This window comes from Athene cunicularia (genome assembly GCF_003259725.1).
Source record: "Athene cunicularia isolate RWA chromosome 2 unlocalized genomic scaffold, athCun1 chr2_part1, whole genome shotgun sequence".
In the NCBI taxonomy this organism is placed as follows: Eukaryota; Metazoa; Chordata; class Aves; order Strigiformes; family Strigidae; genus Athene; species Athene cunicularia.
This window is the reverse complement of record NW_020799095.1, coordinates 45,687,653-45,707,329: the sequence shown is the minus strand read 5'-3', so window position 1 is coordinate 45,707,329 and position 19,677 is coordinate 45,687,653. Positions and strand designations below refer to the sequence as shown.

Sequence of the window (19,677 nt, the reverse complement as noted above, 5' to 3'; positions counted from 1 at the left end):
CTGTAACGGCACTGCTTATGCAAGTGGTCTATATCATTTGCTTAGAATATTCATAAATTTTATTAATAACATTTTTTTTTCGATGGGTGAAAACACAAGCACTTGTATAATTTAATAAAATGTGACTTTGTTGTCAGAAGAGTGCCACTGATACATGTGGTAACTGAAGTGCAAACAGTGGCAGTAGTGTCACTGCAGAACCACACAGTTAAAGCTTTAAAATAAAGGATGGGGGAAAGTTCTATCATGGCCTTGTAAGCGAAAGATCCCCACCATGGGGCAAGACTGCTCAGCAGCCGTGGGGGCAGGGTGGCATCCCACCAGCCTCCCACTCACCAGAAGAGGTTGAAATTGTCCCACCTCTATCTGGAAGAATCTGCAACAGGAGCTTTGAGTGGCAATGTGCTGTTCTCACCAGGACATACTCAGAAAAGTTCAGAGGAGCAGAACGGGAGCTCTGGTGGTATGTCCTCTCCAGCCCAGTTTTTCTCTATGGTGGCCACTGACTGCTGAACATTTTTGAATGTTTGCTGTTTCCATCTAAGCTGTTCCTCAGCATTGTGAGCATTTTTCTACAGGCTTTTGAGTGAAATGGAGCCCCTTGCCTGCCAACTTTTGATGACCATATGGCTTTCCTTTTTCCCACGCTTTAGCAAAGCCTTGAGGAGTTCCCCAAAGAGCCTCTGCCCTTCTCTACCCCTTCCCCTCTCACTGCCCTACTCAATCTGGGCAGTAGTTAACACTCAGCTTCTGGGTGGTTTGGCTGTGTGAGTTGATAGCCTTGCTGGATGAGAAATTAGTAAGCTCTTATTCATTATTCATCTTTGCAACAATTTTTATAAAATATTATTAATAGTTTTATACCCCAGAGCCTCTTCCCACCTGTGGCATAGCTCTGCCTTGAAGACTCTTTCCTAGCTGTCCTTCCACACATTTTGAACCTGGGGTAGGAGAAACCTCCATCATTTCATGTGCCTGAGACAAGCTGGGTTGTTCCTCCATGGCATTCCATTTCACATCCATGAGGCAGCAGGTGATTGGCCTTCACATTAACTGTGTAGGGAACCTGCTGAAGTCCAGTTAGGAAATGTCATCATACTTTGCACTGCTACAGCCAATACATTCACTGGAGGGCACAACCTCATCCATGAACCACAACAGTAAAGGCATGCTGCTTTTTGAGGGAGGCTAAGGCAAACCCAGCAAGTGACATTCCACTGGAATTCTCTAGACTAACACCTCCTGATGTTGTGCAGCTGGAATGGCACAACTGCCACTGTGCAAAGCAGTGAGAAGGTTCTCCTGACCTTATAATGTTGGGGACATGCTAGAGTAATTTCTGTACCCCAAAATCCTATTTTATATTCCCTGGATTTTTTTTTTCTGTTAAGGCTTTTTAATGTTTTATAGCAAGTTATGGGTCTCTCCGGCAATAATCTTACTTGTGCCTTGTGAACTGTGGCGTGCCACATGGTGCCTTGTTTACTTACTTCTGCAATTATTCTTTACCAGATTAGAAAAATGCTCTGCTAGTATTTTGTAAGTCAAAAGCAGCTTCAGAGTTGTTAAAACTGCCTGAGATTTTACTGATCAGAAACCAACCTTTTTTAACAAGATCTCCACTAATGCGCACTGGTTTTCTAAACCCATTCATTGCATGGTCTGAATATGACATAGATCTGTAACATGACTGTGGGATAATACCTGAAGTTGTGCACTCCTGTGAAAAAGGATTCTTCGTTGAACCTGGTAAACACACAGCACAAGAGATTGGGGGTCAGCTGGGGGCTCAGAGATGGCATTACTGAGGTGCTGACCGAGTCCAGGGGACAGGTTTGCAGTTGGAGGTCTGGCCATTCAAAGGGTGTGGACTTGCTGTTGCCTTTTCACTGACCAGTGTCATCATATTGTCTATGCAGAGGACTGTTACAGTTTGAAAGCTCAAACCTGCCCCAGATAACAACGCCCAGCACCATCTATCAATGCACACAGTATTGCTCACGTGTGGTAAAGGCAAATGCGATGATGTTTTCTGATCTCTGCAGCACTGCTGTTTGCATTATGGAGGACGAGGAGGCTGGGAGTCCGTGGAGAGGTTGGGCTGGAGACAGAACTGTCAGTGATGGAATTTGAGCAGAGCTTTTGAGATGCACTTCAGAGGCAGCACTGCCCACTGTAGCATGGTCTTCTCTCTCAACAGTATGACTATGTATGACAGTATGCAGATAATATGTCAGAAATCCTATTCACCCCTTGACAATGTGGACAGTTGGTAGGGGAGACGTAGAGTTTGTTCCCTGACATTCACCAGGCCACCTTCAAGGCCTTGATGTCCATCTGCCACTGCCAGGAACCTCATGGCCTTGCTTGGCCTCTTTTTGAAGCAACAGCCTAAAAATCTTGTCCTTTTTATACTCAAACCCCAAGATTTCGTCTCTTTTGTATCTCCCCCAGGGCTAGGAGGTCTTTAGCACAGGTCCATCTACATGTATAAGAAAGAAGCCTGGCAAATGGTTTAAATTAAAAACTATAGTGGTTGTGCCAACTCCCGTAGTATGAGAGTGCCAAGATCCAGAACATGGCTGTTCACTGGCATTTGGCAAGGCGGTGACATCTTGTCACTGCTATCCTTGAGCACTGAGGCCCACACAGGTACACCAACCAGTTGGTTGGGGCAGGATGCAATGCAGTATGGGAAAGCAGAGGGAAGACTGCCAAACTTTTCCCAAAGCGAGTCACAGCCACATTTCTTCAAAATCATCTACTCCAGTGTGACATTACTCCTTATTGCAAATAGAATGAAGTCTCCAAAGCTGTTTACGAGTTGCACTGATGTGTCACATGGGTGCAGTCTTCTATAATCGGATATCTCAGTCTGCACTGGTAAGAAAGGGTGTAAACTCTCAGCACAGGAAAAAACTATCCACTTCCAGTAATGCATGGTCCTGACACAGAAAGCTGTGAGAGTGATTTTGGAGTTAAGTGCTGACTGCTGTGAAGATGCCTAGAGCTGCAGGAAAAAAACCCAAACCAAAACAAAAAAACAAACACTAAAAAACCAGAAGTCTGGTTTTACATTTAAATCCTCCTGGGTCCAGAGAAGCAGTGTTCCGTATCTTCATTATAAATAAGCTATACATCATCTACAGAGTGGAATCCATCACCAGTTTCATCCCTTGATGCGAAGAATCTGCAAGTCCACTATGGTCAACTTTATATTTGAAAGTTTTACCATGCTAGCCATGTTAGTTAACAGTTCAAGGATCCTTTTGTTGCGCTACACATCATTCATAGCTCAGTGTCATTCTGCTGTCTTCTTTCAGGCACAGGGATGGGCACCTTTTATTTCAGAGACTGCTGCAGGGCATCAGAGTTTTCTATCCAGAAGATCATGCAGATGCATTGTACTGATGCTCCTTTCCCCATCAATGTTTTTTCCACTGCCTAAACTTCCAAGCTCTTCCAGTGTTTCCCCTTCTTCACAAAATATGGCAGTCCTATGCTACTGTACAGTTGTTGGAAACATCAAAACTGTGTGCAGCTTTTACTCAGGTGAGCGTGCACTGCAACTTCCAACACAAGCTCAAGTTAGGTGGTGTGACATGGCTTTCTCCTGAGGTGGGTATTAAGTCTGGCATAAGGCTTGCTGATTGCAAAATGATCTTGCCCATTGCCCCAGTATATTCACATATCAAAACTACATTTAGTAAAGAGGTTCAAGAGACAATTATTAGAGCAGCCACAGAAAAAACCTAAAATGTCATTTTCCTCTTAAGGACATGGTCCAAGCCTTATGTCCAGCACCCATCAAAATGGCACTCTCTTCTGCTTTTGTCCATTAGTCTCCAGTAAAAATACAACTGCGGGTATTTTTCCACGTAAGAACCTTTATCTTCTGCTGTTTCCAAACTCTATGGAAAATTAAGTGCCTGGAATCAGTTATGTAAGAAAAAGGAAACTTGAATTTTATGTGCAAGCACAATCTTAAACCAAGCAAACTGTTATTTGTATTTTATTTCTCTATAAAAAAAGTCTAGGAATAAAAAGAACATTTTGCTGAATATAAAAATTACAATTTCTTTCCAAGTGTCCACACACATACTGCTTTATTTAAAAATAAATATAAAACCTGCAAAATACCTTGATTTGGTGTTGCTAAAAAACTCTCATTATAAAAAGGAGGGGGAAAAAAGGGTGAACCAGTTCCTCTTTGTTTCAAGCTTGCTGCTTTAATTTGATGTTGCATATAAAGAAACAAACAAAAATTCTAAGGAATGTAAAAGTTCCTATGCCTACAAAAGCTTTAATAATACAACACTAAGCTGAAGAACAATGATGCTGACATGAAAGGATTTTAATTTCTAAGAAATACCTGGGTAAATGAGAGTTTAGGAATACATGCATTCTATCCTCATACTTAATGATATGCAGTGGCACTGATCTTTTGCAGGGCTGATTTCCAGCGGCGTAGACCTACTAACCCAAAACGTGCTTCCTCCCCAGGGGACTGAGCTGCAGCAGCACAGGTCATCCCAGGTTAGACAGTGGGCTGGAGACTGGGTGGTAACTTAGGTCTAGGTGAAAGAGAAGAATTTGGATTTAACATGATACACTAAATATAATGCTATGTTTAATACACTGGTGTTGGCTCCTGAGGAGGAACTGCATTCTCCACTAACTACAATTTCTACATCATTTAATGGAGAAAATTTCCATGAAAAAATGGTAAAAAACATTTTTAATACCCACAGTTCATTAAGGTACTAACAAAATTGCTGCTTCTCAGGTTCTTTATCACTGCATCTTTCTTAGACTTGTATCCTAAAGGTTCATTTTTCCAAATGGCATAATTTTGGCAGAGGATAAGGTCAGTGCACTCCCAGATTGCATACTGCCTATCCCTCCTGCAAACTTTCGGGGATATGCAGATGCTCAGCATCTCTGAAAGCCAGGCTTGCTATACATCTAAAACAAATGTGCAGAGCATTACAGTTACCGGAGAATTAAAAAAAATCTGTCTGCATACAAAGTAAAAATAAAACTGGGAAATTTCAAAATTTCCTGAGGTGCTCTTTTTGATCAATTAGAACTTTGGCTTCATTTCAATTGAGGCATTTCTTTTATAGTACAATGCAAAATATAAACTACATTGTGAATAATATAAAAGCTTTTTTTCCAGACGGGAATGCTGGAACATTTCCATTGTTTTTTTCTCAAACATTTTTTAGCAAGTATGATTTTATGAAGCAGTTAATCTTCAGTGGAGCTGTATTCTCCAACAGAAAAGGGGATTGTTGTTTTGTTTGTAGTAAAAAATATGTAGTCCTGTAATTTTCACATTTAAAAGTTCTGTAGTTCTACTTGAATCTTCCCATTTTTTTTTACAAAAAATTCAAGTATGCCCTTTGTAATAATTCCCAGTGGGACCATCTACTCATGTTAAACCATCTAACTTGGGTCCAGTCTGGGCTGAATAGTTGTATGTTTTTCATGTATCTGCGTACTTCTGCAAATGCTAAAACAAAGTAAATATTGGTGTTGATGGAAGAAAAAGCACAAATGAAATGACAGTCTATAAGATCATCACCTCTGCAGAGATGTCAAAAAGGCAAAGTTCTCTTATGTGTCACAGTAGAAGAACTGATGGCACGAAGAAGTGATCAGATGGAAGGTTTAAAATGAGAGGGGAAAATAAAGAGGAAGTTTTCCCACAGAAATAATAATTAAACTGAACTCATTGTGAAACACGATGTAACCCAAGAGAGTAAGTCAGTTAAAAATGGTTTGGATGAATTCATGGAGCACAGGCCTGATTGGTGGCCATCAGATACTGGTCTGACCACAGACTCTGGTGAGGAGGTCCCCAAGCCCCATGCTGGGGCAGGCCATCCCCGTGAAATCTGGTTATTCTCACACTCCTCCCAAAACCTTTGGTACTGGCTGCTGCTAAAGGTAGGACACTCATCGTCTTTGCAAAAATCCAGCCAAATTCTACAAACAGCAGCTCCTAGCTCTATCTACAGAAGTCTGGGTATGCACACTGAACCATACACCGTTGGGAATCCAGATACACGTTCAGCTTGAACAAGCTGGCTTCAGAAGTCAGGAAATTAAAACGTAGGTGTCTCACAATAGTTTAGTAGGCATCTTCCTCAAAAAGATACCGTGCTAGATACTTCTTCTTAATATGCATTTTTGTTAATAATCTGTTCAATCTAAACTATAAAACGTGCTGCGCAACATGACTGAACGAATATTGCTGTGAGAAATATTTTCCCCTTGTTTGAGTAATTTAAATTTGTAAGCTAATGTAAGTTTTTGTATTAAATAATGTACTGTGTGCAGTCTTCTTTCTTCTAAAGCACTTTGAAGCTTTCAAAGGGCACTCTAGGTTAATAAATAATATGGTATTCTTTGCCAGAACTGTAGGGCATTTCCCATAAGTTCTGAATCGTCTTTGCCAGAATTGCAACATGTTGCATGCCAAATCCTGCACACAAATGTTCTACATGTGGCAAATACATATTGGTAAAGACCAGAGGCATGGCATTCCTGGATTTCTTAGAGAGAACAGGGGCAGGGAAAGAAGTGGGAGGGAATAATGAGGGAGGGCAGAGAAAAAAAAAAAGTCTATGCATACACCTAAAAAAAACAACCCCCAAAAAACACCCCCCACACCCAAAACAACCCATAACCCACACTTCGTTATTTTCAAAGACTAAGCTGATTGCTGCATGCAGCACAAACTCCCAGGTACCCAGAGCTGGGTCTTTAGTTTTCCTTCGGTTATGGAAATCGGGCCTCCATTTCTGCAATAGCTGTAGATTCTTCAAACCCAGTGTTTGTAAGGGCCAAAACACCTGCAATCCTTGCTTCTCCGAGCACATGGTAACGTAAACAGGCTGCGACCTTGGAGAAGCAGGGTCAGGATTACCACTATTTAACAGCCTGTGAGAATGAATCCTCTCCAGGGAAAGTCGTGAATGCATTTCATACGCCCTAGGCTACTGGGAATAAACCAAGACCAATATTTATTAAGAGTGAACACTTGCCTTTCTGCAGTCTCCCCACAGACAACTAGGCTCCTATTTCTGTAGCTTGGAAGAGGAGGAGTGGAAGGCAGTAAGACCCAGAAATTAAGTCGGTGCATATGGCTGCATATCATGCAGGTTAGATTACTTAAGGATACTAGGAGTTTAAGATGTCTTCAGTTATAATTTTCTTGATTTAATCTCTTTATATATTAAGCACAAAAAAGTAATTTCAACATTCCTTGCTAGTTTGGACTGAAGTCTACAGTAATTCAAAATTTTACCATTTCCTGCAACTTCACTAAATTTTAAGAGAATGGTGAGAAAAATTCTTAATCACTCAGTAACTAACTAGTTTAAAAGGTAGTAAAAACTTATTCGACCTCATCAGGGCTTAAGCACCAGGATTTGGCACATGTTTAAAAAAAACCCTGAAGTTAAAACTGAACTCCACATTCTGCAACACTAAATGACCGGTTTACTACATGGTTTCTTTTGAGGTGGCAAGAAATGACTGTAAAACCTTTGCTGTTGTCAGAACTACATTGCTTTGAGAAAAATATCCTGTGGGTTACCATTTGTTGCCATGATTTACAAAGATAAGGTCTATAGTCTGTATCAGTTTCATGCTGAAGTTTTAAAGGAAAAAAGCTTTCTGCAGAGTTTGCAGATTTCTGCATAAGTGTCTGTGTTGTTGCGAAGAGGGCTAAGTGATGCTCTCTCACAAGCTTTTCAAGAAAGTTAGCACATTTCTTCAGATTCATCTCCCGCAAGTTAAGACTCTCCCCTCCATTGCTTCTGTCTATCCAATAAAAAGCTGATATGCTATCTAAAATCAAAAGGCAGAGAGAGGGGTGAGTGCAAAACATGGTTTCTAAAGAGTAGAGAGTAAGGAGTAACTGAGTACTACTATTGCAGTTCACAAGGAAAAGCCTTCCCAAGCACTGCTTTATCATTTCTTCTGTCCTTTGCGCCATTCTGTTCTCAAGAATGGTAACTACACGAAGCATATCAAAATGGTAGTCTGTATCAATGAACATGACTTCCACTTCCAGTCCTCCTCCTGATTTCGGAATGATGCAGCGGGCTATTAGGTGATACAGCATTTCTGTTTTTCCCGTTCCTTCTGAACCATGGAATTCAATGACATCTCCTGTTCAAAAACAAAGCAGCAAGTTATTGGGTAAGAGCATTTATAGCTCAGAGGCAGTTTTCAGCGTTTACTGAACCAATAATATTCCTCTAATTGGAAAATACATTTTAGAAAGTTTGATATTGATAAAATAGCTTAAATCATGGTTAGCATATACCAAGAGAAATTTCGATTTTCAAGAGGCCTCTGAAGTGAGTAAAATCAACTTAGGAACAAAGGTTGGGAAAAAACCCTGCCCGTAGCATCTAGGGCACCCATAAATAAAAGGTTGGCAACTGGATTTCATCTATATCATTACAGGTAGATGAAGGGTGAAAAGGAAGCTGCTACACAAAAGTGGCTAAGGAGGCATCTATTTACACTATGAGCACAAAATTAAGAAATAAATTAAAAAGTAGAGGACAAAGAAAACAAGCTGACGTATTAGAGGTCCAAATCATGTTGACACATTATTTTTATAGCACAGACTGTCCTTCAGCATTTCATGTCTGCTATATGCTTCTTTGGTATCTGTGCACGTACAAGATACCAACAGGAATCTGTGACCAGTAAAGAGAATGCCAGTATATTCATTTAGCACTTACATTCTTCTGTAGTGATCATAATATGAACAGCTTCTTTTGACAAGTGGGACTCACAGATTCCTTCAAGTCCAGGCAACAACTCTAGTGTCTGCAGCAAAGGATCTCTGTTCATAAATGGACTCAGCCTAACTGCCTGATCCATGTGGGTTAATAAAATACATAACACATAAATTTAAAATGTTAATTAAAAAAACCCATTATGCTTTACTAGGAAACCAGTTCTTTAGTTCAAAGTGAATGCAAGATATGCCAAAGTATTTTCCAAAGTCTTCTGATGTTTCAGAGCAAGGCTCTCAAGAAAGTTAATTTATTAGTTACTCTTTATACATTTCTAATTTTTCAGGATTATTTATTTATGACATTTTGGATTTTAGGCAGAAGGGTAAAAACATGCAGGGAGAATCACACAACTATAATTGCAGGAAGGTGAGAGATTTCTATGGCCTTTGCAAGTGCAAATGGCATAACAGCTTCTGATAGAGGGGGATGCAAGAGTAGAGAACCAATTGCAACTTTACTTGAACACGTTCGTGCCTGCTTAACAGGGTTTTTCAAGTCAGTACTCAACTTCCAGAGGATGCCCTTCTTCATAAGCATGCATAATGCCAAGATACAGCTTGGGATGAGGGGCAAAGGGTCGTGGGGAAGGTCTTACTGCACCCATTGCAAGCACTAAATGCAATTTACACCTGATGTGACAATTCTATCCATTTCAGTGACACTCAGACTGCCCACCTCTCCATAATAAAATTCCTGCTGCTCCACAACTGTAATTCCATTTTGATGAATTTCTGATAATTTGAAATGTATTAGAAAGCTTGATTGCCAACCAAGCTTTTACTTATCTGCTCTGAATGGCCCTCCCCACTTTAGAGATGAAAGATGACCACACTTCCTATGACATAAACCTTCATTTTCTCTTCCTGTTCAGAGGTCACAATGTCCAACTCTACCACTTGCAGCCAGCAGCTGCTCTGCTGTCACACAGACTGTGCCAGTGACATAACCACACCCTGTTAGGATAAGATACCGGCTTGGAAGAACTCCTCCTAAACATGCTGGGTAGGTCATGTTTTGTCTTTTGTAATATTTCAGAACAATTGCGTAAGGCATCTCTTGTTAACGAACAAAGTGTATCTTCTGTCTGCTACTGGCTTCAGCACAAGACTTCTGCCACCCTGACTGGCATTTCTGAATCCAGACCAATAACAGAATTGAGCCAAATGCAATACAGATTGCTTCACCTACCTTTACAGCAAAAGATGACTTGTTTAAGAAAAAACAGCAACTCTGTATGGCCACTCAGAAGCAGTAGTGGGCAAATCTGAGTTACTGTTTAGTAATGATTTGAAAAAGTTGTTTTGTGAAATAAATGCTTGACTTTATCCATTTGAAGATGTTCTATCAAGATGTCTGAGTAGCACTGTTACAAGAGTAACACTGGATGAGCTTTTATTGGCAGAACTAACAAAATTATTTAAGTAAAAATTTTAAGTTGAATGAAAAATCATTCTTAGGAGGTTTTGTGGTGGTGGTTTATAAATTTTAACAGCAAGACAGCTAAGCACCCTTCAAAGCTTGTTCAACATTGCTGAACAAGATACACATCTGGGCTGCAGTTAGACCAAAACACTTAAGTCACTCTGAAAAGAGTAACAGCTTGGACTGTAAGAAAACCTCAAGAGAGCCCAGGATTTCTGTGCCTTCATGATTATCAAACAGGCTGCCCACAAGAAGAAGGGGTGCAAACCAGAAGCCATTTATAGCAACATCTATAAATACGGGGTTTCATTAAATTAGCAACCAGGCTGTTAAAGTAAGATAAGGGGGGAAATTCATCCTTCTAGATCAGAGAGGACAAACCATGACACAGCAGAGGAAGAAGTGTGGCCAGCAAGGTTTTCCAAGAAGCCTTTAACACCCTTACAATAGGTCATGGAAGAAACTTAGTGACCAGCACTAGCATCATCCATCAATGTTGAAATAACTGATAGGCGGATTAGTAAAAGATATGGTCACAGGATAAAAACAGTCTGAAGAGGCAGAGTAGGAACAGACACTTTAACATGGAAGAAAGTTAATGGGAAATATTCCTATTAGAATTGGTGGTGCCTAACGTTAAACTTATCAGTAGATGAATGAATGTTCCATTAGCTTGGCAAAATGTCTAAGAAACAAACTAACTGGGTTAATAAAGACTTAAGATTGTGAAGATTTAACAGATCAAGATGGAGAAGTAGAATGATTTCATATGAAATTCAAGTGCATTTTAAGGAGTCACCCAACACACTGCTTAGCTCACCAGTAGTTTGAACTGGCCCACTATGGGCAGACTAAAGAGTATAACAGTCCAGTGCTACGCAATGGCATACAGGATAAACTAAATGATGTTGCATAAATATCTATGGAACACTAACATATTTTTAACTGAAACACTATGCTCAGTCCTGGTCATCGATTCAGTGTTACCTCTTGAATAAGAGCTGCTTCGAGTGTTGCCTGTAATCACTACACTAGCAAGTGTTGGTTAAACTGTTTTCTGATGTGCAGTTACAAACAGGCTACTAGAATACTCAAATCACTCCACATCATCAGATACCTTGAAGTTACTGGACTAGTAATTTATAATACTGTGCAGCAGCTGTCACTAATATTGGTACCATTTAGTAAAGTAAAAGTAACAGGCCTAATATTTATGCCAAGTTAATGTAGGGTGTCATAGTACTGCTGAACATCAGAGCTTTATACTGACACCCACACCTTCATACCAGTGGCATAGGAGAAATATGACTGGAAATAGTGGAAGATTATTTAAAGCTCGTGTCATTTTTGCTCCATTCCCAGAAAGCTTAAATGGCATGTAATTAATATGCTTACGTGTTCTTAAATATTCAAGTCCATCATAATTAGAAGCAGTGACTGGAATATCACAGCAGTACCTATATTAGCTGTTCCTATTTTATAGTACTCTGACATAGAAGTTACTAATAATTAACTACAACATAACTTTTGGATAGTTTATGGAAACTTCATACATGTGTGTGTTTGTTTGAAATACCATCAGGAAAAAGAATAGTTTAGGTCTTTACATTGCTTTAATCATAGCATTTCAGATTAAGAGCTGTTCACTACGGACTTCATGGGCAATGTATTACTGTATTCCACAGTGACCTGTGAAAAGACAAGTTCATGACAAATAGAAAGGTAGGTCTTCAACAGGGATTTAAGACTGAATAATGAGAACACACCACAAAATCACATGGGCTCACATAAATATTGTGGTATTAAAAGACAAAGCAAAAACGTAATGAAAGGTGAAGTCTATTTACATATATATAGCTAAAGATCTGTGCTAATATGTTAGGTAGCTTTATTAATGTCAGCCAAAAAACACGACCAGTATCGCTAATAACTGATGCCATTTGTTAAAAGCAGAAGGAAAACAAGTGCTTCAGAAGCTCAGTGACTGAGTTGGCACAAAGAAACCAGTGATGAGTTTAGGTTTCCAGCCACCTTAGAACTGGGGTTCTGGAACAGTCATTGGACAGACATGAACAGCCTACAAAGCTGATAATTTGACAGTGCAATTATGTAATGCTGTGGACTGTGACGGCAAGGGCAATTACCCACCCCCAGGAAGGCTTCTTATGGTCTGTTCTACCAGAACATGGCCTTGTTTAATCTCAAACATTTGTTTCTTGTGTGTAAAGTTCATTAAAAAAAAAGACTGAAAGATCAGCATTTTCCATTACTGCATTTTTTCAAAACAAAAATATCTCATCTTTTAAAAAATTGTTAAGAATTCAGGAGCCTTGTGAAGCATATACTAATATCACTACTGGTTCTTAATTTGTCTTGTGAGTAACAAAGCAGTTCAGAATTGAGATTATTTAAATAATTTTCTCTGCTCCATTTGCACTAGTTTACCAGTATTTCTCTGCCCTTTATCTTTGTTATATCATATTTCAAACTTTCAGGGGCAGGAATCATATACTGCTAAACCCCTAATGTATTCTCAAGTGCTGCAAAATAATACACGAATAGTCTCACAGTGACTTCATTTGTAGACTAAGCATCATTTCTCATCCAGTTATCCTGATTATTTTTATTGCTTTTTCTGCTATTTCTTCTGAACCTTCTACAATTTGTGGGAATTTAAATTGCAGACAAGTATGTTGATAACCACTGCAGCCACATACTTTTCATATGAAACCCATTCATTCATACATACATTCAACTGTAGTACCTCACAGCATGATCCTTACAGCTTGCCATTCATATACCTTTTTTACTATGTACTTCTAGTTTTGTGTAATTAGTCTCTTCCATTGTGAAATCCATGAAATTTCATACAATCCGGAAAACCAGTCTGAATTCTTGAATAATCAAGAAATTATTGTCTGCTCATTTCTGTTTAACTCAGTAATTTCTTTCATTAAAACATCGAATCTTGATATTAAAACTTGCTAGAAGAACCTACCTTAAACTTGTTGCAGCAGTGTCATTGGGCGGTAGCCCAATTTCTCCAATTCTCATTTATTCACTGAAGGTCTATATAAGTCATTTTGATCCTAACATCATGCAGCTGATTAGTACCTATGTTCATAATGACAGTATTTCCAAAGTGCCATCTAAGTATAACAGGATTTTCCAGGCCAAGACTGAATGGCTTGATAACATGGCTTTATTGAAAAGGACTGCTTGCTCACACCCCTTTTCCTAACTGATCCAGACCACTCCATATCAGGTTCAAGATCATCTAAGGAACATGAAGGTGCAGAAGTCCATGGGATCTGGTGAGATGCATCTGCAGGTCCTGAGGGAACTGGCATATGAAGTGGCTAATCCACTGTCCATCATATCTGACAAGTCGTGGCAGTCTGGGGAAGTTCCCACTGCCTAGAAAAGGGCAAACATAACCCCCATTTTCAAAAAGGGAACAAAAGAAGACCCAGGGAACTACAGGCCAGTCTGTCTCACCTCTGTGCTCAGCAAGATCATGCAGCAGAACCTCCTGGAAAGTGTGCTGGGGCACATGGAAAATAAGAAATGACTGGTGACAACCAACATGGCTTCAGTAAGGGCAAATCATGCCTGATGAATTTGGTGGTCTTCTATGATGGCACCACAGTGCTGGTGGGTAAGGGAAGAGCAGCTGTTGTCATCTACCCAGACTTGTGCAAAGCATTTGACACTGTCCCGCACGACATCCTTGTCTCTAAATTGGAGAGATATGGATTTGACAGGTGGACCACTTGGTGGATAAGGAATTGGCTGGATGGTTGCACTCAAACTGTTGTGATCAATGGCTCAATGTCCAAGTGGAGAGCAGTGACGAGTGGAGTTCCTCAGGGGTCGGTGGTGGGATCAGAGCTGTTTAACATCTTTCTGGGTGACAAGGACAGTGGGACCGAGTGCACCCTCAGCAAGTTTGCCAACAACTTAACGTGCATGGCGCGGTCAACACACTGGAGGGAAGGGATGTGCCATCCAGAGGGACCTGGAAAGGCTTGAGAGGTGGGCCTGTGCAAACCCCGTGAAGTTCAACAAGGACAAGTGCAACATCCTGCAAGAGGTCAGGACAATCTCCAGCACAAATACAGGCTTGGCAATCAGTGGATTGAGAGCAGCCCTGTGGAGAAGGACTTGGAGGTATTAGTGGATGGAAAACTGAATATGAGCCAGCAATGTGTGCTTGCAGCCCAGAAAGCCAACTGTATCCTGGGCTGCATTAAGAGAAGTGTGGCCAGCATGTTGAGGGAGGTGATTCTCCCCCTCTGCTCCGTTCTCATGAGACCCCACTTGGAGTACTGTGTTCAGATCTGGGGTCCCCAACATAAGAAGGACATGGGTCTGCTTTAGTATGTCCAGAGGAGGCCACAAAGATGATCAGGAGCTGGAGCACCTCTCCTGTGAGGACAGGCTGAGAGAGTTGGGGCTGTTCAGCCTGGAGAAGAGAAGGTTCCAGGGAGACTTTATAGCGGCCTTCCAGTACTTAAAGGGGGCTACAGGAGAGATGGGGAGGGACTCTTCATCAGGGAGTGTGATGATAGGATGAAGGGTGATGGTTTTAAACTGAAAGAGGGTAGATTTAGATTAGATAAAATGAAGAAATTATTTACTATAAAAGCGGTGAGACACTGGCACAGGTTGCCCAGAGAGGCTGTGGCTGCCCCCTCCCTGGCAGTGTTCAAGGCCAGGTTGGACGGGGCTTTGAGCAACCTGGGCTAGTGGAAGGTGTCCCTGCCCATGGCAGGGGGGTTGCAATTATGTAATCTTTAGGGTCCCTTCCAACCTAAAGCATTCTGTGATTCTATAATTATGTATCACTGAATTATGCTGTTTATTGAACCTTAAGTTCTCTGCAAATTGTTGTAGTTATGACTTTGTGGTGGTTTTTTTAGACCACTGATTAGAAAAAAAGGTTAGATGACAGAATCTAGAACAAATTTCTGTAAAACTACCAGAAAGAGACCAATGTGTTTGCTATTGACTCACCTACACCTGTGTTTTGAAACCCATAAAGCAGATTTTAAAAACCATTTAATAATGTTTGGAATGGTGACTTTGCATTATTTCATTTTATCTAGTTTGCTAAAACAAGATCAAAAATTAAAATTCTGAATTCAGGGCAGAAATACCTACTTGTACACTTATCTTTGTTATACTGCTCTGAGAATAATTTTACATCAACATTTTTCCATAAATGAGATAAAGATACATTTTTACCATGAACAGGAGATCCTTCCTCAGCAAACAGACAGGGTTCAAGATCCTTCAGAGAACTTCTTCCCTCAAGTCGTGCAAGTAGCTTTTAAAGAAAAGACAGAAGAGACATGCTGTTAACTCAAAGTAATACACCTTGGGAATCATATTTAAAGGATTCTGAGAACTGGGAGTTTTCTATGACAGCCCTACCAAAAGATTAGTCTGATCTTTAAAATATTTGCATAAATACGTATGATCACTTACAGTCGGGACTACAGCAACAGAAGGTTCCATCTTTACAATTAGCTCACAGATTCAATGGCAATAAGGAGCAGATACACATTAGGGGAAAAAAGCTGAAAAAAAAAGAAAAAAGCTGCACGGGTAGACTAGAAAGAGGGATTGCCTCTGGTATACAGCAGTGCTGACATTTGACAGAACAAAAGGAAAGAAAATCATCTGTAATAATCATCACCTCCACAACAAACTACTGGTTGAGAGGTGAAACATCAGACATCATTAGTCTCCTGAGTCAGTTCCTCTGAGCATTTATAAGTAAAAGCAGGTACATTTCATCTGAAAAGCTATACAGGACTCTTCTGGACTACAATCCTATTATATCATAGTTACTTGTTCAAACAGAGTATGGATTAAGAATGATCAAAAATAATTAGCCACCAGTGGCTCTGCAAAAACTTTTCTAAAGCAAGCTCAAATTTGTAAAGTAAGTTCCACCAAATCCCCTTGTAAAGCAAGTCTATTGTAAAACAAATTAGTCCAAAGTTCATAGACAGTTTCTTAAATTGACAGGTATTTGCATAGCAAGCGGACAGCTATTCACATAACTTGTGTTATTCGTCGTTCTGGCATACATTCGTAAACCAAGAACGAACATTTCAGCCAGCGCTAGAGCTGCTATTCCCTACATGTATTAACACACAGAGGAAAGGACACTATGAGGATGCTCAGAGTATTGCCAGAGCACATACTCTGGTACCAAGTATCTCATTCTCCAAGAGACCCAGCTGTCATTTAAAGATTTAAACAAAACAAATCCCATTCAGTTGTATCCCATCCTCCTTAAAGCCAGTCACCAAACCAGCAGCAAGCACACACCTTTAAACACATGCTGCGTTATCTTGCTTTCCTCCCTGCCCCATCAGTGAGCAACATTTGCTCTGAATTGTCTTAAAAGTTGAACAGTTGTGTGTGTGTTTGCCTTTAATAGAATAAAACTCCATTAAATGGCCCTGAATTCACTTCAAGTGGTCACGACGGGAATCTAAATGTGACATTTTCATTGACATTTTAACATTCCCTGCCATTAACAAAATGTCAATGTGTTTGCCTTTGTTCGCCTGTTCACATGTATTCAGGAGTTTTCTGTCACGTCCACTGAAGGGCCATAAAACCACTTGAATCGATCTTATTCTGGATCTGCAGATCCTCCCATTACGTATCACACATTTGTGCAGCGCAGAAAACACTCACACAGCGAACTTGAATATTTTGGGAACCAACAGAGTTCTGGGACCTGGACAAAGTAATAATCCAGATGGACATATGTACACAAGAAAACAGGAAAAGGAATCTCAGGGCACATAAACCAGGAGCTTGTAACTACCAAAAGGGCCACGGCAGACCCTACGCGTGCAGCCCTCCTGTGCAAGCGGCTGCCCGTGCCTGGCCCTCGGCGAGGAGAGGCTGCACCCGCCGTGGAGAAGGGCCGAGAATCTCTCACCCCCTCATCCGGCAGTGGAAGTCGAGAGAAACAGGAAAACCGCCACAGGCTGCTGCTTTCTGATGCTCTTCATTTCTCTGCAAAGGAAGCACCACTCTGGCACTTGGCGATTATGGGGACTTGATTACAGGCGCTGCTAGGGGCAGGGAGTCACAACTCTCGCTGGTCTAAACATACTTTTGCAGCTTCCTGCTCCCAAATTTATTTGTACATTAACAATACATCCTCTGCAGTTTATTTCTTCTGGAAACGATAAACCCTCGTCTCTTCTTAGACTACCACCTCTTTAAGCTTACTGCTGGAGCTTTGGAAATACAGGGTAGATTGATGGCCATCGTTTACATATGAATCTGCGGTTATTTAAGTGACAAGTTTATATATTCACTTTAAATAACTACAGGTGCTTACTCTGAGCACTGCTCATGTAGGTAATTTATGGTGATTCACTGATGATAGCACACCTGTGTTTTTATCAAACTTGTATTTACTTCCGAGTTCTGAAGCAGAATCTCCAAAGGCACTTGCCTCATTAGTGTCACGCAGGGAGCAGTGGGGTTCCTGGCAGAAACAGCTAACAATTTTCCTTCAAATCTCACAAAGGTTTGTCCACGCTACAGTAGAAGTGACGGAAGCAAAGCAGAGATGACACACTAGACAGGCAGCCCTCACCTCTGCCAAAATTAAACACAGAGACAATACAGGTTTTGGCAAAAGCCACCTTGGCTCTGTTCCAGAGGCGGCATTTCCATTTTGCCCTCTCACATTTTGTTCTGTAAAATGGAGGGGGGTGTGGAATCTAGAGCATTTAAAGGGTGATCTGGATGGTGGACATCAGGCATGCTGGGCTTTGTTATGGACAGCATACAGAACTCAGTAGCACAGCCCAGCTGGAGAGAGCCTTTGAGTGGGAAGAGCTTGGAAAAAATCCCCCAAAACCATTCCAAATCATGTATCAGAGACTTCAGATTCTAGAATTTAACTGTAGATACTTGTTTTTTCTTTCATAATGCTCTTCTTTTATACAAAATACCACCTTTTAGCCACTTGCTAGTGGTAGGTCTTCGGTGTTCTTCAAAAGTGTAATTGTGCTAGCAAGAAACTGCATATGCCCAGTGACATGTAGAAAACAAGCTATACAGCAAGAGTTCAGCAACAGCTGAGTTAAACTTCATTAATGACAAGGCTGATGGGACTCAAATATTTCAAATACGTCTTTTATAATTTATCAATTTCACCTTTTTAAGAAAGAAATGTGCATATAGACAGTCCCAGTAATACATTATATGCTTATACCATACTGCTTTCAACAAAGCTATGCCTAAATACAAGCATACATGTAGGTCTTGTCAGGAATGAGATATTACTTCATTAAAATATTAAAGAAATTCAAATTAAATACTCCAGCTCTGTTAGAGGCTGTGAGCTAACCTACAGGCTATTTACACATACAAGCCTATCATCTCGAGTATGATATAAAATTTAATTTTCAACCACTATAACCACTCTGACTGAGCTTTTGTAAACTTTGGGCACGAAGACATATGCAAGCAATTTATCATTTATTTCATTGTGATATACCGAAGGTGTTTTGCAAGAAGTTCTAATTTGTTGTATTAATTATATTCAATAATAAGAGTTCAAGACTGCGGTCTCAGTGTAACTCCGTAAAATATGATCTTATGCATGAGGCTATTTGAGGAAGTGTTGTTTTTTATCAACGTTTTCTGTTTCAAGGGCTTTTACCATTTTTTCTGGAAGTGTACTTGTAGGCTAACCTTTCTTAACCCATTGGTTATCAACTCCTCCCTCGTTTGATTATCCATTCCATCACGGGCAGTTGCTGCCATGTGCGTTCCCTGTTGGCACCTCTCATGTGGACAAATAAATGCATTTACTCACTTGGACACAGAGCACAACGCCATGCCCTTCATTTGTGTATGTTTGCTGATAGTGGGCAGCTGTTACTGTTGGTTTTTAAAGTGTCAAAAGGGCTTAAGGACTCAAGTCCACCGAAAATTCGTGCAGCTTTAGTAAGAAATAAGTAAGAATTATCACACGTTTCTGTTTTTATGTGCACTACTCAGCATATGCTGATAGAGTAACACACAAACCTCCAAGTAATTAAGCTGCTGATTGCAAGCAAAAGTCACTAGCAGATGAAGCATCCAGCAGGGAAAAAAATCCCAACCAACAGAACCCCAAAACTCCAACCCCCTTTCTCCGCAGAACAGGAAAGCAATTCCACCTTCCATACTGTTTACTGAAACCAAACCTTCCTCACAGCTCTTCTTCCATACCGCATCCACTCCAACGGTTGGGAGGGGGTGCGCGAAGAAAACACGTACACGGGAATTACTGAAACACCGGGACAAGCTCCGGCCGCGCTGCAGGGGAGCGCCCCAGAGCCGCAGCCGGGCACACAAAGGCAGGGAGAGCCCCCCGCCGCCCTCACCCCGGCTG

The 19,677-nt window shown here is 40.7% G+C and overlaps 1 protein-coding gene across 1 annotated transcript in view; it reads right to left on the bottom strand.

Annotated features, from left to right (window-relative positions):
• Positions 1-1,666: 1,666 nt before the first annotated feature.
• Positions 1,667-19,677, bottom strand: part of XRCC2 (X-ray repair cross complementing 2) — a 19,624-nt gene continuing 1,613 nt past the window's right edge. The window contains exons 2-4 of the mRNA XM_026843513.1: positions 19,515-19,674; positions 15,498-15,579; positions 1,667-8,184 (exon numbers count right to left, since the gene is read on the bottom strand). Of these exons, the coding sequence (XP_026699314.1) occupies positions 7,469-8,184; positions 15,498-15,579; positions 19,515-19,674 (958 nt within the window). The 3' untranslated portion in view covers positions 1,667-7,468. The remainder of the gene's footprint in view (positions 8,185-15,497; positions 15,580-19,514; positions 19,675-19,677) is intronic.